The sequence below is a fragment of the Homarus americanus genome, unplaced genomic scaffold (assembly GCF_018991925.1).
Source record: "Homarus americanus isolate GMGI-L3 unplaced genomic scaffold, GMGI_Hamer_2.0 scaffold4896, whole genome shotgun sequence".
NCBI lineage: Eukaryota > Metazoa > Arthropoda > Malacostraca > Decapoda > Nephropidae > Homarus > Homarus americanus.
In genome coordinates, this window is record NW_024749657.1 from 3,434,490 (window position 1) to 3,461,726 (window position 27,237).

General features: G+C 36.9%; 3 protein-coding genes across 7 annotated transcripts; 2 read left to right on the forward strand and 1 right to left on the reverse strand.

Annotated features, from left to right (window-relative positions):
• The first annotated feature begins 162 nt into the window (after positions 1 to 162).
• On the forward strand, positions 163 to 16,090 carry LOC121853654 (vacuolar protein sorting-associated protein 72 homolog). 5 transcript variants are annotated; one of them, XM_042347973.1, is made up of 12 exons: positions 169 to 253; positions 5,989 to 6,175; positions 6,678 to 6,830; positions 7,374 to 7,509; positions 7,834 to 7,933; positions 8,929 to 9,120; positions 9,735 to 9,904; positions 10,141 to 10,337; positions 10,564 to 10,687; positions 11,484 to 11,880; positions 12,293 to 12,564; positions 13,662 to 16,090. In XM_042347973.1, exons 3-12 carry the CDS (start codon positions 6,697 to 6,699, stop codon positions 13,770 to 13,772), a joined length of 1,833 nt encoding a protein of 610 aa, XP_042203907.1. In that variant the 5' UTR covers positions 169 to 253; positions 5,989 to 6,175; positions 6,678 to 6,696; the 3' UTR covers positions 13,773 to 16,090. The 5 variants fall into 5 exon arrangements, with proteins under 5 accessions (XP_042203905.1, XP_042203907.1, XP_042203908.1 ...); XM_042347974.1 differs by having other exon boundaries at positions 173 to 253; positions 5,992 to 6,175; XM_042347972.1 differs by having other exon boundaries at positions 237 to 253; positions 5,979 to 6,175.
• On the forward strand, positions 307 to 5,405 carry LOC121853652. The gene has a single exon (XM_042347965.1). It carries the CDS (start codon positions 558 to 560, stop codon positions 5,403 to 5,405), a length of 4,848 nt encoding a protein of 1,615 aa, XP_042203899.1. The 5' UTR covers positions 307 to 557.
• Positions 16,091 to 16,628: 538 nt separating the features above from the next.
• LOC121853656 lies at positions 16,629 to 24,253 on the reverse strand. The gene is made up of 6 exons (XM_042347977.1): positions 24,181 to 24,253; positions 23,409 to 23,532; positions 23,073 to 23,212; positions 20,749 to 20,890; positions 20,190 to 20,322; positions 16,629 to 19,387 (listed from the first exon to the last, which is right to left on the reverse strand). The coding sequence occupies exons 2-6, from the start codon at positions 23,518 to 23,520 to the stop codon at positions 19,288 to 19,290; spliced, it is 627 nt and encodes a 208-aa protein (XP_042203911.1). The 5' UTR covers positions 23,521 to 23,532; positions 24,181 to 24,253; the 3' UTR covers positions 16,629 to 19,287.
• Between the last annotated feature and the right edge of the window lie 2,984 nt (positions 24,254 to 27,237).

Genomic DNA, 27,237 nt, shown 5'->3' on the forward strand with positions numbered 1-27,237 from the left:
AGATTTTATTTTATACAATTGTTCTTAGTAGAAGAGTTCTGGTGGTAAATATGGGTTTTATTATTTGGTGGAGAGATTAAAGTAGAATGTATCTGCCTAAAGCCAATTCTAAAAATAATAAACCTTTAATCTAATTCTTTTTATGTTTTATATGTCGTGCATTTCATACTTTTGTTTGTTTTGGTTCTGTATAGTAATCTTTCCCGATTATTGCGTGATCCCTCCTCTAATATTCCTCCCGCTTGACTGTGAGGTGAGTACACTTGATCCTGAGTATATAGAGATAAATAATAATCCTACATGATGGACCATAACTATTAAGAGGGGGGTAAAACGCTGTATTTCCATGGCGAAGGTTGTCTTGGCGGGATGGCATTTTCTCCTCGTCTGCTTTTCATCCTTAATTTGTTTACGTTTCATCCAAGAGCAGGAGCGGGGAGTGTAACACATACCCAAGGAAAAACGCTCTTAAACCACCTGTGACACGAGTTTTTGGTCCTAAAGAGAGTGTGGGAAGAAAGATATGAGACTAGCCAAGTGTTATAGTGGCCATTAACATGACTTCCCTAATTATCGTGGATAAAAATGATAAAGAAAGTGAGGGCAATGTGTCGGGATCTGAGGAGGAGGCGGATGAGAAAGACCCGCTACATGTTGGCTCTTCCACACCCTCCCCCAGTGGTGATAGTGTAGTGGCGCCGCGATCCCAGAGTAATATGGTGGAAACTATAAGCCCTCCCGGCCAGTGTGTTCCCATAATGGTGGATGATGTGCCAGTTTACTTGACGCAGTTAGAGGACGGATCACCTGTCTACCTCCGTCAGTATCCCCCAACTGTTGAGGAATTGTTGTCAAGCCCTCTAGATCAGTGCTCCAGTTTTGACGGATTTTCTGAGGCTAGTGGGAGCACTTTTGAAGGGTTCTCAGAAACTAGTGGGAGCACTTTTGAGGGGTTCTCAGAAGTAAGTCGGAGTAGCAGTATTACTTTTGAAGGGTTTTTACAGGATAATCTTGAAGACTTACAAGCTGCTAATGTGCTCAGAGACAGAGTGTTGCGGTCTGCAAGATGTGAAAAGGAAGATTTAGATGAACTTATTAAAAAAGAGGAAATTGTTTTTGAAGATGTTGGTGATGATCCACCTTTGGAAGATGATACAAAGAATAATGTGTCTGTGATGTTTCCAAGTGAATTGTCAAAAGAGGCAACTGAAAATTTCAAGACAAAGAATGTGGACTCAATCCAAGGCCAAGTTGAAACAAACAAAAGTAAAAAATTAGTCCTTGACTGTCACGAAAGTACACCAGTATGTAACAACCAGCCAACTACATCTGGAATTATTCCTAAAAAGTTGTTTTCTTCAAGTAAATCCAAGAAATCGCCTCATCAAAATTATGAAACTAATAAAAGTGAGCATGTAAGAGATCAACTTCAAACAGTGGAAAAAAAGGCAGAAACGTCTACTCGGCAAACAAGACGCAGTGTTGACCAGAATGAAAGTGAAGGAAGTGATGCTCAGGGAGGCTCACTTAAGACGAGGAGATTAAGCAGCAGGTTACCAGTAGAAGAGAGAAATGAACTGTCCTCTGAGGGGATAATTATTGTTTCAGATTACGACCACATAGGGGAATTTTGCACTTCAGTCGGTTGCACCATAAGTTTTTTGGAGAGTATGAAAATAAAAAATGTCACTGTCAATAATGGGATTGTTTATGAGCTCGATGAGTTCGCTAAGAAAATTGCTTGGGAACGGGTTGACGTTGCTAAGTGGATTCAGCGATTAAGTGGAGTCAAATGTAGGGAACCAACAGTTGAGGACTTGGAGAAAATTCACATGGTTTTGAAGCGTAGGAAGGCTCTTAGAGTAACACTAGCTGGGCAAAAGATTGGTAACATGAAACTAAGAGCTTTTGATTCAACACAGTTTATTTTGCCATCATCAGTAAAGGAGGAATTCCCAGAGCATGAGGGATTACTGTTTGTTACTGTTAAGGAAGAAGAAGTTAATGCTCAAGGTAACCTGTCAGGAAGTCAGACATCACCTGAACACAAAGGAAGTACTTTAAGTAAGAAGAGGAAATTATCTTTTAAAAAATATCAGGCCGAGACATTTACCCATGACGAATCATCTTGGTGCTCGAAGGAGGACAAAGAAATGGGGTTAAAAAAGAGTAAGAAAGAACCAGTAAGGAATAGATGTGCAACTGAGAAAGAAACCAGTTCTATTTGGAAGACACCGGAGAGTGAAAAGTGTTCAGTAAATGAGAAAGAGGAGGGCAAAGATGAAAGGGAAATGAAGAATGAAAAGGAAGAAGAATATAAGAAAGATGATGGTAGAAGGAAGAGAATTAATTATAGAAAAAATTCAAAAATTGGGAAACATTGTCTGGACAGGGGTGATGCAGAATTATCACTAGTCAGTAACAATGATTCTGTCCTCATACAAAAAGCAGCAGCAGAAGTGAATGAAAAACAAACTCAAGAAACTGTGTGCATCAATTTATCAAGTGAGGTGAAGGAAGAAATAGAGATAAAGACAGAAAAAGTGCCATTGACTTCTGAGGTACAGAACGTTGATGCAGGGACATTTGGCGTGAGTAAAAGTGGGAGGCTTCGGAAACTTAGTGCAAAGGGGTTTTCTTCTTTCGAGCTTAAAAGTCTATTCATGCCTACTCAACCTCCTCTCTCTACTCAGTCATCACAGTCAACTAATGTTACAGAAAAGCCAAAGAGTTGCTCTCATTTTACCAGTAAGAATGAATATCGAAAAGAAAGAACACACGAGTTTGTACCACACCAATTTAAGGGGTCGTTATTAAATTTTTCCAATAAATATAGAAATCTGCTTGATGTTGATAATTCAGTGATTTCATTTACATTTAAAGATGGCCATTTAGTTCCCAAGTTTAAGGAAATTGATTATTACCTTGGAGATTACTGTTGCGAGGCGGGGGTGACAGTCGAAGATTTAAATTCAAATGGTCCCAAAGATGTGGACATGACGTACGGTATGATAAAGGAGCTTCAGGAATTTTACCTCTCAAGAGGTGCAACAAAAACTGCTTTGGCTGTCAGATTGTTTCAGATGTGTCAACAGAAAATAGTTGATTATACACATATTTTGACTGCTGTAATAACTGTAACCAAGGCAGCCAAGACAAGTAGCTTAGACTTCCCTAGATTACAGAAAGAATTTAAATTTCCTAAGAGACAATTTCCTGGTCAACCAAGAAAACAGAAGGAACCCAAACCCCCACAGAAAAAGAAGATGCTTATTTCAACAAAATCACTCATGAATTTATCTTCAAAGAAGAAGAAAAAAGATCTGTCTCTCAAACTTAAAAAGATGAAAAATGCAAAGACTGCAAATGTTCGTGGTAGGAAGAAAAAAATAGAGATGACAGTTAACACCACTACAGAAGATGTAGGTCTTGATACTGAGGTTGTAAGGACAAGAGGGAAGGAAGGCTCAATCACACGAGGTGACATTGTATGTCTTTACACTCATTGGTTAAAAAGCAAGATGGCAGTAGGTAGTAATGTTTTTGTTACTGATCTCTTAAAAGATGTTGAAAAGTTGATGATGGAGAGAAAGGTTCAGTTGATTCGCATCCCAGCCGGCACTCTCATGTCATCTTCCGTCAAACTTCATGATGAATACAAGCAAATGCTTAAAGTCAGCAAAGAGGATGCCTTGATGTACCTAGAAGAAGATTGGCTTGAGGACATCCAATATTTGGTTTCTCTTTCTGGACCTTCTCGGCGCAGCACTGTTGATGGAGATAATGGTGATAACACTACAGAGAAAATGGATGTTAGTTCTTCAGCTCAGAATGAGAAGTCAGGTGTTAGTGATTCAGAGTTCAGTGAGAAAAGTTTGGCCATAGATGATTCTGTAATTTCTGATGATTCAAGTACATCAACCAACAAGAAGACCCCAGGAAGCCAAAAGACTGATGATCAAAGTGCAGCAGCCAGTATAGGAAAAAGGTCATTGAAAAGGAAGGGTATCAGTAATTCTGTAGAAGGGTGTGATCTTGAAAGTTTTAAGGGAGATGACATTAAGAAGTGTCCAAGAAAGCAGAAAGATAGTCTGTTTACTGAAACACATGAAGATTTGATTCGTAAGACCATCGAGAAGAAGAATAATAATAACCCACTTTATAAAGAAGAAGATTATGAGGTTCAAAAAATTCTTGATCACCAAATTATGTATGATGAGAGTGGAGGTACACATTATGGGTACATAGTCAGATGGTTAGGTTTTGGGCCAGAGGATGATTCCTGGGTAAATGAAGCAGACCTTCATTGCCCTAAATTACTGGATAGCTATTGGAAAACTGCGAAGAGAAGGAAGGGGGGTGGCAGATTGTCTTGGAAAAAATCTTTGAGTAAGAAGCCTGAAGAAGGTGAAGTTCTAGATGTTGCCATTGTTGGTGTAGATGGACCTGATAAAGAAAATGGGAATATTATTGAGACAATGATACGGCGTACATCTCAAGATAATTCTTCTGGCCCTAAAGATCCCCAAAAAGGGGAAAATGTAGTTACAGTGCGTGAACTCCTGGATTTATATGATACTTGGCGACAAGAGAACCAGAATGTTTTGATGGCTGGAGGTTCCAACACTGTCAATCTAGAGATGCTGGTGACCCGAGCCAGAGCTTTAATGACCTCCAGATGTATCAAGTATTTTCATCCTGAGTCTCTCCTAAATGCTTGCTTTATGATGACTTTGATGAGGACAACATTAAAGACTGAAAGAACATTATGTAGGTTTCTAGACAGCGACTGCTCTGAAGTTCTTGAAGCAAGCTATAAGCAGCACCTCAAAACACAACAGAGGCACAGAAATGGAGGAGTACCTGAGAGGAAAAACAGAGCCAATGGAAATATTAACATATCTATCCTTCAGAATGAATTAAAGAGGCTGCAGCAAGACTTTTCAGAGGCTGTAGGGTTAAGATTGGCAAACCGCAATATACTCAGAATGATGGAAGAAGAGTTGCATTGCCTTGAGAATATCTTAAAGTCTTCCAAAGATGGTAGTGTCAGTACATCCTGTCTTCTGCAGCAGGAACTGCAGATATTGAAAGAGGATTTAAACAGCTTAGAAAATAAGAATGGAAGACGATCAAACTCATTAGTATCTAACACTAAAAGAATTGGGCGTGGAAAGAGTGTTGAGGACTCCAAACCTCTAATTGCTTTTACAGAAACAAATTCCAACAAGTTTAAAGAAATAGTTCTCCAAACTGGCCAAGAACTTATTGAATGTGGAGTACCAAGCCAAAAAGTTGACAGTGTTATCGAGTTAGTCGTGAATAAAATTGGTGGACAAAGACTCCGGGCTTGGCCTGTTGAAGCTCAGAGCATATCGGAAGTAATTGGACTGAAGCACAAGTGATTGTGGTTTTAATTCTGAATGAGTGTATTTTGTTCTATAATGAAGGATTTTATATCAGTACAAAATGTCTGTTTTAATGTAGGTGAATATAAGATAGTTTTAATTTACACTGTATTTTAAAAAGATAAATAATTTTACTTTAAGAGGACCATACTTACCTACCCTGAGAAAGAATTGTTTCAGTTGCACATTAGAACACAGTACAACAATACTTTAAATGTTTACAGTAGCTTGAGAATTTAAAAAAAATAATAAACAATACCTTGAGGATTCCATTCTTATCAGTTTGATTGGTAGTTGAATTGAACTGCCATAGGTCTGGCTTGAAAATACAGCCCATTAGCATACAGCCATTTATAGTCCAACAGAGTACCAAATACTTCAGGATGATTTTATACACTGATCTTGGAAATATTTTACTGTACAGTACTGTACTGCATTTTCCTTGCTGAATAACTTTGAAAGGCTTTTGTGAATGACATGAAGATTGTTTGAGATTATTGTATGTTATTGTACTCTTGCAAATTGTGGAATGCCCATTTCTGCTTGTGTGATATTCACCTTGCTAATCAGTTAATTGTAGCAGCACCACAAACCTTGGTAACAATGGTACTTTTGAAGTCCATAAGTACAAAGTAGTTGTAAGTGATGAAGAAGATGCCAGAGGAAGTGGTCGATGAGAAATTCTTGAAGAAGAGAAGTTTAAAAATTCATATTGCAAATCCAGTATGATGTGAAGAGGACCACAGTTGGCAGTGTAATTTACAAAGGTTGGTACAGCCTGTTTGTCCCATCTGTTCTTTTATTTAGTAATTAAGTTTCAGCAATCATGAAATTAAAAACTACCGGTAGCTGTGTAAAGAGTTTGGAAACTAGACCATTTGAACAGTGTCAACTTGTCCTGGGTGGTACAAATGGGTTAGGTTGGGTACTGTTCCCTGTCAGAGTTGTAACCTTGACCTTTTGACCCCAGAACATTGTCATGGTGAATGCAGGATGTAAGGGGGTGCCCAATAAACTAGCCCCCTTGGGGGCCAACAAAAAAATTTCAATTACGGATCTTATTAGATCTGTCTGTTCTTAATATATGCTGCTGACATACAGTACATACAGAATATCTGGTTACATACAGATGCCCTACTCATTATACAGTATATACCTTGTCAGCCCGAGTTAAGAGTATGGCAATATAATTTTTGCTTCTCATTAAAGTGTTTGATATAGTGTACAATAAATATACTGTACTGTAATTGTGCATTCTTTCCTCAACAGAGAAATAGCAGCAGACACAATGGCAGCATTCCGTGACCGCCGAAATAATGCTGGGACAAAAATGTCCTGCCTTTTGGAGGAAGAGGAGGAGGATGATTTCTACAAGACTACTTATGGAGGATTTATGGAAGAGGCAGACGACATCGACTATCAGTAAGCTGACTTAAAAACTTTATGTTGTGAATCTTTTGGGCCAAATAACCAGTACAGTATAGCATCACAATTGCAACAACTGTAAATTTACATTGCTGTTATGTTTTGAGTTGTGCATTTAATTCTGATTGGCTGAAATCAGAACAAACAACTTTGGCAATGCATTATAAATGAATTCCACTAATTTTTTGTTTTGTTTTTTATTATTTTTCTATATTTAAAAAAAAAATAATAATCTTTTAATTAAGAGGCTTCATTACCAGAGGGGTACTGTACCTGTACTGTTCATGTATAGACATTTGTCAACTAGAAGTTCATGTCAAAGTTTACTTATAAAAGTTAACTTCAGTATTGCTTATATGCTGTGGGTGATGTTGGTGTGAGTTGGTGTAAGTAAGTAGGAGGTGGAGCAGTGATGAAACAGGGTCTCCATTTGTCATTGATGGATTTTAAAAGATATATGTATTTATACATTGAGAAGTCTGTGTTTTTGATGTGGGTAACAGGTATGGTGTGTCATTAATCAGTGATGTGTACATTCAGGTCGGAAGTGGAACAAGATGATGAAGTGGACTCAGACTTCAGCATCGATGAGAACGATGAACCAGTGTCGGATGTTGAGGACGATGGGAAGGGAGGGAAAAGGAAACGAGGGAGGCTCATTACTAAGGCTTATAAGGTGATATTTAAAACTGTTGGAAATATGGTAGAATTTTTGTAGTGGAATTTAACATTTAAGTGGATGACTTGCATTAAAAGAGTTCTTAAGTATTTATTGAAGTATGGAGGTCATGTATCTCTGTTGTAATGTTTTTGTAATATTGAAAATGTCAAGACTAATGATAGTTCTCTAAAACTCAAAGAGACTGCATTACCACAAGAATATTTTTCAATAGTGTATGGGGTCACTTAACTTCTGCATGGGGTTTCTGGAGGTATGGAAACTTCCTTTGGATTTTTATAATTGTTACAAACACTGCCACTTAGTATCTTGTATTAACAGGAACCCAAACCTGTGCAACGGGAATCAACTACAAGCAAAGTGAAGGAGAAGAAGTACTCCCCCAAGAAGCATTATGCTGTCTTTGATCTAGCAGCTTTAGGTAATGATTCAGCTCAAATTTGTTGTGGAAGCTTTCATTAATAACTCATTTAGCATATCAATTTACAGAGAATTTTAAGATACATGTATTCAGAATTTTTTTTTTATTGCAATGTAATTTTTTTAATTTTTTATTTAGTCACATAAACACAATCTTGCATACAAAGTGAAAAACAAAAATATTTAAAGAAATGACGGTATTTGTCATTAGGTATAAAGTATTTTTAACTTGTAATTTTGGGTAGATATACGGTGTAATTTTTTTTTTTTTTTTTAATACTGTACCCATTTACCTCCATACATAAAGTGGAAAAATAAATCAAATAAAGTTATCTTAAGGTACTGGATAAAGTTTTAAGTATCTAACGGACTTTCACCGTGAAGCTCTGTGGTGGGTGTTGGAGGGTCTGGTACAGCACCCTTACTAGGGACGGTACAGTACCTGGGGCGACTGTGTGACCACTAACTTGTATCAGTTTGCTCTTTTTATGCTTTTATTATTGATGTTTATATGACAACAATGTTAAGGTTTAATGATAGAGTGTTCAGTTAAAGCTACTATTAGGGGTGAATCTAGTGATCTGAACAGATTCTTTGCAACCTGTTACAGAAAGTTTACTGTACATTTTAGGCCTGGTGCTCCTAATTCTGGGAAAAACCCTATCTGGCAACTCACAGGCCCCAAGCATGTTGGATAAATGGTCTTATACCTGTACAGCTGTATGGTACAGTAATTGTATACAGTATGCGTAGTTTGTGTGTTCAGTGATTACCTGTGGAAGTTCCGACTTACAGATAGCTTTCATGAATCAAACCGATCAGTAACCCAGGGAGTGTTTGTATATTGAATTTTCTTATCCTAATTTGTGCTTGCACCTTGCATTTTTTTTCATTCACTATTCAGTAAAGTTCATCTTCCCAGAATCTATTGAGCTCATCAACATAAAAGAAGACTGAATTACATTTCAGGCTAATCTTTATTTTATTCATACACAGAAAAGAAAGGCATTCGCAAATCCACCCAGCTGAAATCTGCCGAAACAGTGAAGAGGCAGAGAGAGCGAGCCGAAGTAGAGAGGAAGCGTGCACTGAATAAGAGGGACCGGATGCCCATTTTTCCTAAGTTGACACAAGAGGAGTTACTGGAGGAGGCCAAGCTGACTGAGGAAGTCAACATTAAGTCACTTGGTAGGTGACGTGATCACTTCTTTTATTCGTCGTGCCCAGGTCAGGTTGTTCAACTTGAGCGATAACGTCTTAGATCTAGTTTTAGTTTCTTTGCAGTGTACCACTTAAAATATGATTATTTCCTTTGTGGTGTTTTTAGCACTGAAAACAGTTGGTTAGTAAACATCTACCATGTACAGGTATGCAGTAGGTCATCAGTACAGGTAATTGGAGACTTGTTATGAAAGGGAACCATAACAAACACATCTATTACAGCAGTTAAGAGAGGGAATGAGGGAGGGTCTCTGTTGCTCTTCATTTTAGCAACTTGATACCAAGGCAGGAAAGAGTTATCTTTGAGCAGAATAATTAGGAGGATAAAGTTATCAAAATTACTGACTGAAGAGGTGCACATGAGCCAGTTATTAATAGATTTGTAATAATTGTGGTGCCTTAAAGACATTGTGTGAGGTAACTTTGATGTGGAACTGGAATAAAATACTAAGGTGTATAAACTAGCTAATTTTGTTATATGAGTAAACTGGACCTTCCTTGAACTGAGCCAAGACGTTTTTTATATAAATTAAAACATGCCGTGGTCCACTAATATACACGGGTGTATTTGTATTTGACAGAAAAGTACGAGTTGGCAGAACTTGACCGCAAGAAACCGAAAGTGGTGAGGAGAGGTTTCACGGGTTCATTCATCCGCTACCAGTCAACAGCCATGCCTCTCATACAGGAACTTAAGTCATCACAGGAATCAAACCTTGAAGAGCCCAATGTTGAAGTGGATGTCACTCAGGTGAGCTAGAGGGATACCACTTAAGCCTTTCTTTATTCTTTATGTACTATTTTTTACCTGCAGCCAGATGGCTTATGTGGATGAACCCAGCACACCACTTTCCACTTGACGCTCCTTAGATTGTGGGTCAACTCTGGGGGGATGTAAGATGGATTGAGGTAGATTGAGCAACAGCTGAAACATAGAGATCCTTTTTATGTTTGACCTTCACCATTCTTGATCTCTCTGTGATCTAGGAGCAACTGCTGCAATTAGACACAGTCCAAGATGCCAGTGAAAACAAGGAAAACACAACAACGGTAAAGGAAGTGAAGGATGATGTAGAGAAGTGTGAGCGAACTTTCGTCACTTTCTCCGATGAAGGGACTTACAAGCGGGCATTTAGGAAAAGCAAGCTAAAGGTTGTCCAGAAATGTATATGCCCCATTACTAGGTAAGAATTTCTAGCTTAGTTTTTTATTCTGAATACCTTGACTCTTTAGGGATAGAAATTATATAACTTTGTCCTTGTAATCTCAACCATACTGTACATGTGTTTTGCTGCTGTGTTTTGCTTCTTCACATTACATGCGAGAGACAGAGAATCTGAATTTGTTGACTGAGCTATAACATTTTTCTCATCTACGGAGGAAATTAAGGAACTCAATGTTTATATGCAGGTTACCAGCGCGATATTTTGATCCAGTGACGCAGCTGCCGTACGCTACGCTCCAGGCATTCCGCGTTTTACGTGAGGCTTACTATCAACAGCTGGAAGACAAGGGAGATCGTAATAACAAGGAGGTGAGGAAATTCATCATCTTTATTTTGAAGACCGATATCTGAGGTTCTACTCCTGATATAAAAAATATGTAAATGGATATGCTGGATTTTTTTATAATGAGGAGGAGAAGAGAGCCAATACTACAGAAATATTCCACACGCTTAAACTCATATCCTCAACAATTTCCATACAAAGTGAATTTTTAAAGAGGTTCTGTGATTAGAGAGTATATATTGGCCTTAGTCCTGCATAAACAGCAAAAACAATCTTAAGTTTTGTCATTAGATGTTTTTGAGAGTACTGTATGTATTAGTTTATGTACCTACTTAGTGATATGGGATATTAATTTAAATTTTTATGCTTTGTTACCAAAGGAGAATGGCTCTGTTGTTTAGCCTTTTGTGTTTGTAAAGTGATTATGTTCGTTACGGGGTTAAATGTTGTATGATATGTCACATGAAGTAAACTGCTTTTGCTGTGTGCCTGGATCATCATGTCAAGGGACTTATTTGGGTATTTAAGATTTTCAGGATATGGTTGTGTAATATCATTAATCTAGTATGGGTTGTAGTTATTCTTGTTTACTGGTGTAGTTTAATTTTGGGGAATTTAGGAGTTAATGAGTCATGTCTGTTGTTTATAACCTGGTGACATGGCCATGGCTGATGTATTCTTGAATCTTCTTACTACCAGGAGTAAACTTTGCCTATGTGGGCTTTCAGAGGTAGCTGGACATTTATATCATGAAAATTGGATATTTATACTTTGTGTCTATAGTAAAAGAATTTTTTTTAATATGAAACTATTTCCCCATAGGTAGCAAAGTGGTTGGCATGGCGCCGTGAGTACAAGAAGGTTCGTGCCTCAGCACAGAGTATCAAGCCCACAGTCACTGCTCTACAGAAGTCTACAACTTCATCTACTCTGTCGTCTGCCACTCGTACCACAGCCATGCCTACACTCGCACCAGGCACCACCTTAACACAGGGTGCTACATACGCTCACACACTCCCATTGTCATCAACATCCACCTCGGCTGTAACATCTGTGGCAGCCGTGGCTCAGATCCTTAGGTCAGCTGCCCCTGCATCATCAACATTAATAGTTAGTACAGCCACTCCTAATACCTTACCTACCACCACTGTAGTTGCTGCCACATCTTTACACCTTGGCCCTCGACCTACAGCTGCCACTGTCACCACTGCTCAAGCAGGTACAGTACTAGAGAAAACACTCAATTGTATTATTTTTGCAATTTATGGAATTGTAAAGCATTTGTCAAGTAGATTGGGTATTATTGAGATTAAAGGAAGGGTGACTCATCAAAATATAATTTATTGACTAGAAGGAATGCAGTAAGGTACTAAGAAGAGGTGTTTGATATCTTGGGAAGTTTTGAATTTTAGAGCAAATGTCAATAGGAATATAATTTTGAGAGTTGGTATTTTTATGCTGATTTGGTTTAAATCTGGCCAACCTTAAATCTTTGTAAGTTGCGTGGTTTCTCGGAAGTTAAGGTTGATAATTATTTTTTGGAGACTAGATGACAATGAGGCTTTAGTTGTTGGTTTGAGATGTTGTTAAATTATGTTATTTTTTAATCTTGGTGATCATTATGGTTATAGGTGGAGGACTGGCAAACCTACAGGGACAAACTGTTCAGCTGGTACAGACAGTTGGACGTGGTATTGGAAGCACAGTGCGGCCTGGTCATCAGATGGTCGTGATGACTAGTGCTGGCCCGACTGGTGGTCTACAACTAGTTGGGGGAAGCGGTGGCAACCTTCTGGTGCAGGGCAATGCTGGTGGGACACCTAACCTACTGGTCCAAGGTGGCACATCAGGCAATGTTGGCAACCTTCAGATTGTCCAAGCCAGTGGAGGCAGTGGTGTACAGGTGAGATGATGTCAAACATATTGGAAAGATAAGTCTGATTGGAATAGGTGGTCATTGGTTCAGTGAGTACTATATGGCATGTGATGTCACACACCAGCATCAACAGTAACATTCTTCCACAAATATTGCTATAAGTTAGGCTTTCTGCTCATTAATCGTGCTCTGCTGCTTCCTGAATGTCCATCTCCATCTCTGAAGACTTCTGGCTTCCACATCATTTTACTGTACTCATTTTTCACTTCACATACAGTACTGTACTCTCATTATATCCATGCCACCCTCGTCTACTTCTTATTTATCAAACTTATTACTCTGAAGTATTTAATTTGTCACATCTAAATTTCTCCTTACTGTATGCTAGTTCAATTTCCTTGTATGTACCCATATTTGCCTTTTCTTTCTCCATAAATTTTTCATTTCATCTGTTCCTATACTCTCTTTCCTCCTGCTCCTCTTTGGTTCATTGCTCAACATTGTATTTCCTGAGACAACCACTGCCAGATATTAGACATTAATTTTCCCTTTTCTGTTTCCATTCAAGCTAATATTCATTTTCCCCACGTCCCATCCCAAGTTATTTTTTTCACTGCTTCTGTTCACATTCATACCCAAATTTCTCCTTGTACATGCACTTCCATTTTCATTCACTGATATGTGTAATTTTTTTCTGAATCACTGACTAGAGCCGTACCATCCGTAAATAGTAGAGAAACTCCCATTTTCATTTTAATATAATTTTCACCAAATTTGCACCTCACCACCACTATTGCTTTTGTCACTCTTTCCTGATCACTCAGATTATTTTATACACATTGTTTGTTATTTCCTTTTATAAAGCATTTTGCCACTTTGAGAGTTTGTGTAATATTGTGATGATTGCAAAATACCCTAGCTGATTTGCTTCAAATTTTGAAACAAACAATCCTTGGAGTCATGAAATGCAGGGGATTGTTCCAAGATAATATTGCATATAGGTAGCAGTTATTTACATCTGACATACATACTGTACTGGACTGGTAGGAATTGGAAGAAACTAGTTTTGCATAGTGTGCCCTGAAGGTTGAAAAATAATGTTTGATGATACATCTCCTAAACAGGTTGTGCAAGCCAGCGGTGGAGGGAATGTACAGGTCGTCCAAGGGGGACGCTTCACCATTCGCCCTGTAGCAAGCCCAGCGTTTACTAACCTGCAGTCTCTCCTCAAGTAGCTGTAAAAAGTGGATGGGGTTCTCCAGGTTCTATCCACTTTGATGTCACACACAACTATAACAGCACTGAGGTGAAATATCCTAGTGAGCTCCTGAAGCATTATACAAATAGAAAGTTACAAAATTTGCCTCTTATTCACATAGTGAATATTGTTTCATCGGCAAACCCCAGAATTCCTTAGAAAAACCTGTATGACAGAACATAACTTGATATCAACGTTCACTATTCAAAGGAGGGGTAACTTGCATACTTCTTGGTGAAGTAAACTATTGTTTGTCTTGTTGTAAGATTATATTAGACACCATTGTAATGCCAAAAACCAGGTATGAGCAACAGTTATTATATCTCTCTGTCCAGACTTTTTTATATACTCTATATTACTCAGTTTTATGAAAATGGGTTTGGCTGTCAATTGACTAAGCTATTTTATGGCATTGAAAGAGCAATTAATTTAAATGAAATTAGGGGTATGTAACCATCTTTGGTCATTGCATATCTTCCTTTATGATCATGTTTAAATACTGTAGTAGCGTACCTTACCTGCCTTAGACAAACAGTTTGGTGTCCCTCTTATCCTTCATCTACTGGAAAAGTCAATAAAGTTACATCTTTTGGCATGAAGAACTTTTTGACTGATGAATACTGTTGTGTCTGCTGCTGTATGAATTTTTCTTATCATGTTTAATGTGGTAAGTTTTGTTGAGTTTATGTGATATGTTTTGTCATATCGGATATTTATTGGTCCGTGATAAATCATTAACTTATTAAAGCTACATACTGTAATCAGAAACAGCATGTTTGATCCTTGATCTGTTGATTTTCCTCAGTAATACTTCTTTAAGTTTTATCCAACATAACTGCCATTTACAGGAATTTTATAGTTATATAGTTAAGACCAAACTAATTTTCCTCAATAAGTATTCTCTCTGATGTGTAAATCATTTGACTGCTGGTTTTTGACACCATGTTCTCTGTGGATGGGAGAAACAAAGCATTGACCCAAAGGTTATGAAAAGATTTTAATGGAATAAGTTAGCGTGATACAGTAAAATTATTCATGCACTTGAAGGATTGTGTTAGACTTCTGCAGCAGGTTGTAGAATGTATTCAACTATTGTAAGCATTATGCTGGCATTCATGTGGCACAGAAATAAAAAAGTTCTGTGTGCTCTTGTAATGCTGGTTTAAGACAAAGCTTTAAAAAGGAATTCATATAGTGTATATATATGCATATTGTTTATATTACTTTCATTAGGTTAGTATGACTGGCTTATTATTGTATGGTCCAGTGAATTACACAAACTACTATACTTTCACATCATGCACAGTTTTCTTGAACTTTATATTACAGAAGTACTGTACATTATTTATGATTTGGAGTTCTGCCTGAAATTTATGATACAATCCATCCCTTGGGTTAAGAACTAAAAAATTTTGTTTTAGGTACAGTATATACTGCACAGTATACTTTTTTTTCAAACAAGATGTAAAGGTAGAGTATTGTTATTTTTGTTCAACTTCCATTTGATTAAGCAGTTTAGTGAACATTTATTTAGTTCGGGAAAGCTTCTCTAGTTTTTATGTGGTGTGACAATATTCTTGTTAACTGTCCACCTGATATTTATGTTTAATCTGCGTGTAAGTGGATACACTGTCATGTGTTGTTGAAGAGAGGTGAGGTCTATTTCAAGAAGCCATTATTATTGTTTAGGTCCTTTCCTCCTACAACTATTTTTCTTCACTTTTTATTTTTATACTTAGACACTGATATTTAGTATGATCTCAGTCATTTGTTTTATTTTTCCTATAAATAGAAGAGCTAACAATAAATAGAAGAAATAGCCCATTGGTTATATTTTCTGACTGTTTAATATGACTTAACACTGTGTAAAGGCCAGGGTATGTTGTCTGTATGATGCAAAGTACAGTACAGTAATCTTCTCTGATGGGTTAATAGGCAGAAGTTAAATTGCTGAAGTGTAGTGTGACCTTTATATTTTATAACATATTGCAGTCAAGGAATTTTCAAATCAGTGATGTTTAAGTCACAATTGATGTCCAGTGTTAGACGAAGTGGATATTTTTCAGAGAAGTGTTATTAAAAGTGATTCCTGAAAGGCCTTTTGAAAAAGACTATTTCACTCCAGTTATGGGCAGATATTGAATTGTAAACCATTAATTTTCCATTTTGGTGGAGACAAGTCATTATCATACCTAGCCTACGTCACTCATGTTAATAACTGTGTTAAGGCAAACCTTTTTATTGTATGTACTAACCTTAAGGTACATTACACATTTATAAAAACTATATACTGTATGTAATTGTATCATTTTGTCGTTTTGATAACCTTTGTAAACTCTCCTACTTATGCACAGGTTGGCTGGAATTGAGACTAAAACACATTCTTATTTATTCATTATTTGTAACTACAGTACAGTAACATAGGTGTTCTGCTATGCTGTTGCCCCTCCACAACATGGCCCCAAGATTTCCTTTTGCTTTTTCCACGTCATATCATACACCTCAATATTTGTTTATCATTCCCTGTCCCCAGGTCCTCACTTCTTTCCATTCTTGTCACTCATTGTTTTGGTGACCCATCTGAGACATCCGCCTCCTTTACTAAACAGTTGCTCTATCGTAGTATATTTTCAGCTTTTAAAGAGGAACATATCAACTGTTATATTTTAAAGAATTTACGATCCTCACAGGGAGTTGAGTGATCAAATGTCTTCTCTGGTACATATATTTTATCATTTCTTGTGAATTCAGAAACTATGTATAAATAAAGCTGTAATAAAGCTCATTGTTCATTTTCCGCTGCAAAAAGGTTATGACAACTTGAAAAAACAGCATTATGTTCTTGTTTATTAGCTGTGTCTAGTGCTCCAGGTACAGTCAACTACTAAAGTCTGTTTGCCTCTCCCCATGAACCACAAGACCCTGAGATTCAGATTCGTGAACCCGAAGCAGTAGATTGATACATACGGTAATACTGTCCATAAATGGCTTGGGATTCATGAGTCTGTATCTTGGGGTTCGTGGTTCAGGAGAAGAGGTAAACGGACTTCAGTAGTTGACTGTACATATGATAATGTATCGTACAGTACAATATGTAGGTGAGATGTTTATTAAACCATGAAACCATTTATGGGGTAGCAGTCTCAGTGCTTACCGTATATAACATGTGTGAAAACTGGTCGAAAAATTGATAATAGTAACTAATGATAAGTACAGTATAGTAACATGTTTTAACAATAGTGATAAAAGAGTCATGTTGTACAGGTTTATTAAAGAATTTGTAATTATGTACAGTATATGAAATTTTTTCGACTAGAACAATAATTGTAGAAATATCTTAATTTATTTTCTACCAAGATATCATAAAATTATCAGTTTATTGCAGTGTAATGGCTGGAAGGTTTATTCTTTATACCAATGTTTATTATTTTATCCAAACAAATTGTATATAGTTCTGTACATTAGTCATAATTTTCAGCTGTACTGGTCACTGAAAAGCAAACAGTAAGTGAGCTAAGATTTTGATCCTTATTTTGTAACTACACATTCAAGATCATTGTTAATATCCCTTCAGTAGAAAAATTGGAGTACTGTACTGCCATTTAATGAAGTGAATTCAGTTATATATATATTTTTTTAAATCTATTAAACACCAAATTGACTGCCAAAGTAATAGGCACTTGAGGTTGGGTAATGTTTACTATTAATATGCTATATGAACTATAATATACTAATTCAGTTTTCACAATCCATAGGCAAATATTAGTTAAGCATGATGCAAATGGTTCTCTGATACCAAAATACATGTGACCTGAACTAAGAAAGGTGGTTAACAGCTGTGCCAAAAACCTTGATTGTCAATATGGTTTTGAAATGGTACAATGTGGGTCTGTTTCTGAAGTTTTTTTTTTACTTGCTCACCTTTTGTTTCAATGTACAGTACTCCTAACTCATTCAGTATGAATGACCCCATTTCTTGGTTCAACTTGCATATACAATGTAAAAGAAAGTGTTTGTTGATATCTGGTTATTTACCATTGTAAGGAGAAAAATTTATGGAAATAAAACACTTTTTAATGTTTTTTGTAACTGAAAATATTATCTTAGGAGAGAAATATCAGATGTTATAATACTTTATTAAGTTGTTAATCTATGATGTTTATCTCTTACTTTTGTTTACTGGTACACAAACTTTCAAGAAAGGGAGAATCATGCAAGACAAGTGTACAAAGCAACAGAAAATGGTCACGATGACAATTAAAATTTTTGTACTTTTTTACAGTATCATGTCCACTTACTTGGACAGTCTGCACTCAATATTGGCAGTACTGTATACCTCTGCATCTCCATGAAGCTGTGTTGTGTAGTCTGACATCAGTACAGTACTGTGCAGTTTTTAACTCGGTTATAGGAGTGCATACAGATTGGAATGTGGATGATGCTTTCTTAAATGCTGTACTCTACAGTATACATTTTGACAGATGGTTGGTACATGTACTGTACTGTATTATTAAAGTTATACTGTATTGGAGCTCATATATGTGCTGATACAGTACAGTATACAGTACTAGTTGGAAGGAGATAATGTAAAGATGCTGTCAAATTAAGCACGCAAAATTATAATGTCTGGTATGACTCGTAATAAATGTGAACCAGTTCATTAACTGGATGTATGTAAAGAAATATACAAATTTAATTTTGAAGATGCATATTTACTTAGGATCCCAGTAAATGTAAGTTATTTATGCTTTTACTCACTGCCTGAAGGACTCCATATTAGTACAGCATACTGTACAGTATCTTCCTGTACCTCGTATTAGCATATACAGTACAGTTCAGTATATGTATTTGCATTTGTCCTTTGTTTTCTTCAATATACAGCATGTCTTTACATTTGTTTTCGGTGTTACTATATCATTCATATGAATGTAAGTGTCTTGAAACATATACAGTAATAGTATTTTGGGTAGGATTAATGATCACTTAACATTTGATATTTTAAAAGCTGGTTAGTATTTATATCAGTAACAGACCTTATTGTTCTCTTCAATATGTGAAGTGGAGAAGGTAGAGAGGTGTTACACATCAAACAAGGGGTTGGAGTGTTATTTATTCTTCATTGATGATTTCCTCAAATTTATTCTCACTGTGGACAATAGAAATGCACAATCCATATGTAATTCCATACCATTTTACTGTACTGTGATGATAACCAACATTAGCAATACTATATTTTCTTTTGGTGTCAGATTCAGGAACAAGCCAAGATATCTTGACAAAATCAGTTATTTCAGGCATAAGTGTCACAGGTGAGGGCCTTGAGTAGTGTCAAACACTTATTTTGAAGCATAATGTAAATCTCCGGAACACATTACAAACTAGAATTATAATGAAACTGTTACTCATTGAAGAGTGCATTAGGGTTCATCTAATTAAAGTAAGGTTTACATTTTGCATAACTTCAGCATCAAGACAGGATGGCAGCTTAGAATTCAGACATCACAGTGTCCCAAGGAACAGACTCTTTCCAGTACATCCTGTGCTTCGGGTACTCCATGAGATGCAGCATGTTTTATCAGGTTGTGGGCATCACTGTGGGAGGAAGGAATGAGTTTGTGAAAAAGTGAAAGTGGGCTCCACAGGTTTGATGGCTAATAAGAGATGGTGTGTATATACAGTAGTACACTGTATACACAAAGGGTTAGGTAGTGTGGCCAGCTGTGCACTCAACCACCTTCATTTCCCCAGCTGTGTAAATAAAATTTTATGAACTCGATAACATGTCTGATATTTTGGCATCTTCAAGTTAATTAAAGTACTGTATGCAAAATTAGGTTGTTTCAGAGTTATATTCAAAACTTGTTTGGTGATGGATTACTGAAATGGAAATATTTTAAATGAAAGCTTATGAAAGTATATTTTACTTAAGATATAGTATTCACTGTCATTCTTTATAAATAATGAAACTCGTCAACAGGAAGTTACAACTATTGAAAACAGTCAGGAAAAAGACTATGGTTGTACACACTTTAGAGTACAGTTACAACGGCCACATAAAGATTGTTTTTCACTCTCACTTTGCCTCTTTCCAAGTCTTTCTTTTTCATTCTTTGTTAGTCTTATTGTGCTTTTCACTCAATTTCAGGCTTTTACTCTTGTTCAGTGTTCTGTCTGTCATGCTAACTCTTTTAGTCAAACACTCTGCCTTACCATCTCTTGTCAATCTTTTGTAATTTCAATTCTCATAATCAATCACATTTTCCATCCCCTTTTCAGTCCCTCCCTCACTCACTCACTCTCTCAATCTTTCCCTCTTATTAATTCTTAAAAATCAGTTAATGTAAGTCATTCTTTCTCCCAGTCTTCTATGCTCACTCGTTCTTTCATTCCTCACCCTGGATTGAGTCCCGTGGGATGTCCTTGAAGGTAACCCACAGCTACATTGTAGGCAGCCTCAGGATGGCCTTGGTCAGCTGCTTTCTTGAACCAATCCATCGCCTCTGAGTGGTTCACCTCCACACCCTTGCCTGCTCATGGGGTACAACGAAGGATGAAGTGAGATAGACAGTATAACTGAGAAAGAACCGGAGTATGTGCACATGCAGAAAAATTATAACGATAAATGGTTCATGATTGTCAGGAAGTGACAATTGGGTAATTAATTTGATGTTGATGTACACTGATTTTATTTACCAATATTCTAGGGCATATACAGTACAGTACAGTATAGACAGTCTCATGGTTTAAATTAGCCTTTGATGATTGTTTAATTAAAAATTACTGCTTAACTCCTTTTAGAAGTGATTTTATCCTTTAAGGCTTACATTGTAACCCATCCCCAAAGGGTTAACATCAGTTAGACATTAGTGGGAAGAGAAGTATGTGATGTCCAAGCTCCCCTCTTATGCCTGCCATTGTTTTCCATTCATTAGTGAAAATGCGTGATGCCTCACCGTTGAGGAATTTGTGGCCAATGGATGCCTGGGCGTCCTTGTGGCCAAGGTGGGCGTACACCTTGGTGATGTGGAAGTGCATGTGGTCAGAGTGGTACCAAGCATAGTACACCAGACCCACTGCTCCCGCCACCACCACCACCTGCAGTAGTGATTTTGGCTTAGGGTATCAAATTCTCATAACCTAATGTAAACATATCTTACCTAAGAAGACTATGTCAAGCCAAAGTTAACCTAATCTAATCAACCCGTACCTAAATTTAACTATCCAAACATCTTTAACCTCAGTTAACCTGCTCAAACCTGATTCACCCTATTTAAACTTATGTTAACCTATCCAAATCTGATTTAATCTAACGGTACTCAAATATAAGTTAACCTATCTCAACATGGATTATCCCACCTTCACCTCGCTAAAAGAATTATAAAACGATATTCATAAGCCACAACAGAATACTGAGGGGTAGAAGATAACTGCTCCCATAATTATGCAATATAGTAAAGAAACATTGGCTGAGTCTGTAATTAGTCACAAGATCGTGTGGGCGAAGAATTAACCTATTTTAGATTCATATAAAATAAAGTCAAGATTAAAGGTTTCAAATTTAGAAACTTTGTGAGTGATTACATACATTTATTCGCTATTTCTAGTGGTCATGTCACAGCCCCTGGCTCTCGGGGATAAACAAACCAGTTCCTGTTATTAATCAGTAAAGGTAATTTATGAAGAAACCGCTACCATCAAAAGGAGTAGTTCGATTTCATTAATTCTTTCTCGCGGATGTTCTTATCATTATAGTAAGCACTTTTAAAGGCGACAACTTTTTATTTTAATTATAAGTGCAGTGTTTTGTTTAGATTTTAGTTTTCTCTATCTGCGATCATAAATCACCTGCAGTGGGTAGGGCATGAAAGATGAGGGGAGATTGCCTGGTTAAACACGGTGAAAATTGATTTTGACACTAAAACCCTGTCTACGTGCTTTGTACTGTACAGGAAGAAATATTCGTCCGGTAACTCTGACGAGTCAGTGGGTGTCGTCTGTTAGTTTACAACCGACTTGCTGGGTCAGCTGTTCTGTACAGTACTGTGCTGGCACGGCCGCTGAAAACGTGAAATTACACCATAACGCTTCAACAAAGTTGCTTTCATTGGTACTATATTTTAAAATAAGTACGTTCTGTTTTATGTAGCTAGGGATCCGCCCTCCTCTCACCGGTTAGGAGGTTAGGTCAGATTAAGTAGATTTCTTTGTCTGGTTTGGCCAGGTTCTAGTTAACGTCGCCTCTTTTAAAATACTTACTGTAATGATAAGAGCAAGTAGAATAAGTTAACGAAATCGGACAACTACTAGAGTGAATTAGGGGTCAAACAATCAGCACACAGCAGCCATGATCCAAATTGGAACACGATTTCGGCAGCACACAGTAAAGGTAAGCAAACTACTGTTTTTGTTTTGTTTTTTACCTAATGGTCACCCACTAGGGGTGGCCATGCCATGGAAGGATGCCAGTAGACTGTGTCGTAAGATCCCTCCATTGTTGTTAATAGTTTTGTCTACACGTAGGGCTAATGTGAAGCCCAAGTTAATATTATATCCAATAGTGAGTAGTGACCACCCATTGAACTTTATATTGATGCTTATTTAGAAAGACAAGATATTAATTTCAGAAAGTACAAGTTCGCGGGCATATTTTTGTTCACCCTTAACTCGGCCAATCAGCACAAGTCTCGGTGTCACGTGAATTTGAATTGGCGGGAAGACACCTCCCGGTAGGTCTCATGGTTCAGTAAAGCGTTCGGGTGTGTAATTCAGGCTGCATTTTGCTCGGTACACGTGTCGGGCTCATCACAACGCTCATAACACCTTATTACACCACTTCCTTCTTCAAGTGGCATCACTTTATCCTCCTCCATCTACTATTTAAGGTAAGTTTTGTTTAGGTTAGGATTACACGGTTAGGTCGGGTCCTTATGGTTTCTCTGGTAGGTTAATTTAGACATGCATACTGATATTTAAGAGTCGTTTTTACGGTTTTTGTGTTTTACACCACATTGTTGGTAATTGGGGGAGGGTGGGTCATAGCTCCCAAATTACTCATTACCGTCGGATAAGTCATTCGCGTGAAACGGTGAAAACAATAAAAACGATTTTGAAATTTTAGGGAATGGTCACTACGGAATATTTACTGCGATATGATATATATATATATATATATATATATATATATATATATATATATATATATATATATATATATATATATATATATATATATATATATGTGTGTGTGTGTGAGCTTTTCTATAAATGGTATTAGAACCTGTAAAAAGACGCAGAACCAGCTGTCTGGGAGTTTCCGTCTGGCGAGGTACACCTTGCCGCCGTAGGGTAGGGAGTCATCCCAATCGGCAGGTTCGTAGCGCGGGCGGTCCTCTCTCTTAATTCTCCGCCGCGCCCCGTCTGACCATCCAGGAAATAAAAATAGTAGGATTAATTAATTATAATTTAACTTTCAAATCGTCTCTCACTGTACCCTCACCCATCCCTCCAAAATGCATTGTTTACCCGACGTTATTACTGATTTTGCCGGAAAATAGACCCTACCTCCATTTTGACCTATCAGATGAAATGTCTAATAATGATTAGGATTACTCACCAGGTAGCAGAGGTGTCGTTATTTCCTCACCAGTCACTACTTCCTTGAGTACTTCCTCATCCCTGTCCTTCGTTTTGGCCTTGGCCTTAATCTTCACTCTCAATTTGCCCATCACCGATGCAACCTAGCCCATGTTGAGAAGATGGTTCTCGTTAACATGTGGAATATAGTATGATTTACAACACACATGATCAGTATTAGTTTAATCCATAGATTGTATATGAATTTAGTGTAATAGTATTATATAGGAGTAGACACGTGCCCGGAGAGGACAGTGAATGTACAGTAAACACGATGATTAGAAAATAAGGAGCATAATTACAGAGGAAAAGAGATACAATAGCAATAAAAGCAGTAATTGGTACACACATAGAAGAGACGAACAGTAAATAAATACGTATACCCGCCATCACGACAGATAACAAATAGAGGGAACCGAGATGGAATAAAAACAATAGTTCAGAACCGAATACGAGAGGACAGACAAACATACAGGATATAGAAATTAACAAACAAGAAACGGGCACAAAGAGTAGCAGTGTGTTCAGTTTCGTCAAGTCGCTACCAGGCACACGCGCCATGATCAATACATGCCACTGTTCTCTTCCTCAGCTCACTAACTTCAACCCTCCCACAACACTGTATACATTCTCGCCAACATATAATATTCTGTCTCCACATTTTCTTTATTATTGATGGGATAGGTCTGAAAAGACACGGTGGAAAGACTTTAGGGAAGAAGTTGTGAATGAGGTGAAATAAGCTAGCTTACCTATATGATGGGAATGAGAAGGGTGTAGCGTACACCAGGAGTGGTGTGTTTGCGAGGGAGCTCGTGTTTGATACTAGTTGCCATGAGTAATAGTATGCCTTCCCCCTGTCCCCTTCCTCTCCCCCTTACCACCTACCCTAACCATTGAATTTGAATTTTGCCGCGGACAGCAGCTAGTTTATTGTGCATCTTATGCTCATCCTGTGAACGGTAGCGCAAAAAGGATTAGAGTACAGGCCACAAAGGGTGTTTATTAGACCAGTGGTCGGGATATCATAGTACTGTTACAGAGTATACCCAGTACATTCTTTGTTTAGTTTGGTAGCTACTTAGAAATTGCGTACCCAGAGGAAGGGAAGGGGTACCCTCTAAGTCTAATCCTATACGCACAATACAGTTTGACAACTAATTTTCCTGGAAATTCCCGGCGTTATTTTTATTACTTATATTAATTAATTTTAATATATTTATCAGTGTATCATTTGGGCATATTGCTCAATGTATGTCTTTATTATATTACATTATTATTATATTTTACATTATAATATTAAATTTATAGTTATTGCAACGGAATCATTTCAAATTTAATAATATTTTTATTGGGGAAACTTATGTTTTCTTAAATTTTATTGTTTTCATTTTTCACATGTATCCCAGGGGCGGCCGGCCAAACTTGGTCGTTGGGGGGTCGTTCACCGAAGTATCCACATACGTATGCGCTTATATAATTTTTTTTTAATCTTTTTTGTGAGAGGGAATTTTCTGAAAAAATGTAAAGAAGTCTAATATTTTATCCTAAGTATTCAGAGAAAAAAAAATTCTTTCCCCCCAAAAATCCCTTAAAATTACTTTTGGGGAAAATTAAAAGGGGGGGGGATTAAAAAAAACCCTTCAAATATTTTTCCAATCCGTTTTTTAAATTGGGAATGCCTGTACTACAGTGCTGCATATGGTTTGGTTCTACACTTTTTAATGCCCAATTTCATGATTTATTCTTTTGAATTTAATTTAATTTAATTTACAGTACAGTATATTGAATGATTACTCTGTGCTATGGTTGTGGACAATTATACTGATTTTTTGATTGTTGAGGTGCTGTTCACTAAAGGAAGGTTGCCAACCCCTGATGAAATTAAGGAAGGATAGATGTACAGTACAGTAATATATGCAGTGAAAAAGGTTGTTGTTATAATGTTATTACTGCACTTCAACAACTAAGGTCTTTAAGTGCATAACAAGTTTAGTAACTACACTAGTCCAACATTTAAAATATTATGAGAAAGAAAACTCTTCTTGATGAAGAAGGCAAAGGTAAAGGAAGAGAGGAGAGGTGACCTGTGAATGGACAGACGACATTCATAAGTCCACCTTGTTTTCTGTTTACCCTTTGTTAACACATTGAGTATGATGAGTTAAACCTTGAGTACAATGACAACCCCTTGAGTAAAGATAACCCTTTGAGTATGATGAGTTAGCCCTTGATTATGATGACTTGGCCCCTTGAGTATGAGTTAACCCCTTGAGTACAATGTCTTAACTCCTTGAGCATGACTTAAAGGGTTGTCATTGTACTCAAGAAGTTAAGTAAATACAATAAGTCTAATGCAACCAACAGTATAAAGTATAGTATAAAGCATGTAATATGAGTCAAGATTAATCAAATAAATCTTTATTCATACATAAGTACAAGTATATTTTATGTATACATTCAGATCACTTACAATGTTCCTGTATCCATTTGATTTGGACAGTTGTAACACTAATAAAGTATATATATGATTTTTTTTAAGAGATCTAACTTAATAACACAGACAAAATTGTCAAACATCAAGTACAGAAGATGTTTAAATACGTGTAAAATTAGAGCTACGAGCTCCGTAATTCCAAAACCATTACCATAACAAAGTACTGTATTAAAAAAATAATCAAATTCCAAAATAATATCCAAGCCAGTAACCCTTTTATTGACAAAACACAGTGTGGGTATCAATGACTTTTATCCTTCACTATTTCAGAAGTAAATTATAGATCTGTTGTTTGGAAATGGCTCTTCACTCTTAACACAGTACTACAAAAATATGATCCCTATGCTGTACTTCTCTTGAGAGTACACATCAATGAACAAAGCTTAGAAAAATCATTCTCTTATGAAATAATTCAATACACCAAGCAAGCCTTACTCCCTTATTCACAACTGGCTGACAGAAGTTAAAGAAAACAACAAATTAAATAATTGATGTTCTTATATGATAAAAAAATTCACAAATTAATTCAAATGTAATTACAGTATACCTATCTTGGTCCAGTTGTACAATTTGTCCTGAGATGAAGTGGTTAATACTATTTATTCAAAATTTGTAAATAACATTTTACAGTCACTTCAAACGTACTTGAAGATACAGTATGACAAACTGACATGCAACATGTTAAACATAATACTTATTACAAATTACAAATCTCATTTTGTTCGTTGTTATTTCAAACTCACTTGACGCTGCTATGCTTTGTCTAAAATGTGTAATGCAGGTTCAAGATGGCTTTAATACAAAATTCTTATGATCCTCATGATTTTAAGTTTTTGTGCCCTTTGCAAAAACAGGGGAGTAGTCAAGGTAACAAACAGAATGAATACTGTTGCCTCAACCTTTATTAGTACTGTACACTCCGGTCCAGACAAAAAGTTTTCCTTTCTGGTGTAAAAAAAATTTCAAGGTCAAACACCTTGTGAAAATTCCAAATGATTCCTTCTTTTCATTCGTTCTTTCTTTCCTTCTTACTCAAAAAACAATGTTTTCTACTCCTCCCTTCTCAAATACTATCTTCCTCTCCTTTTCCTTCCTGAAAAAGTATCAACCTCCTCCCTCTTTTCTTCCTCCTCACACCCCATCTTGCTACAATACCTATACTGTATTTGGTTACCTTCCTGAACTACTGGATATCAAACATTTTCACACCCCGAGCATACCCCCAAAACAAATTAAAAATAACTCCACATATCACACTAACGCTGTATGAGAAACGTTAAGAGTCATACATACGGGGCTTGTACCTCCCACT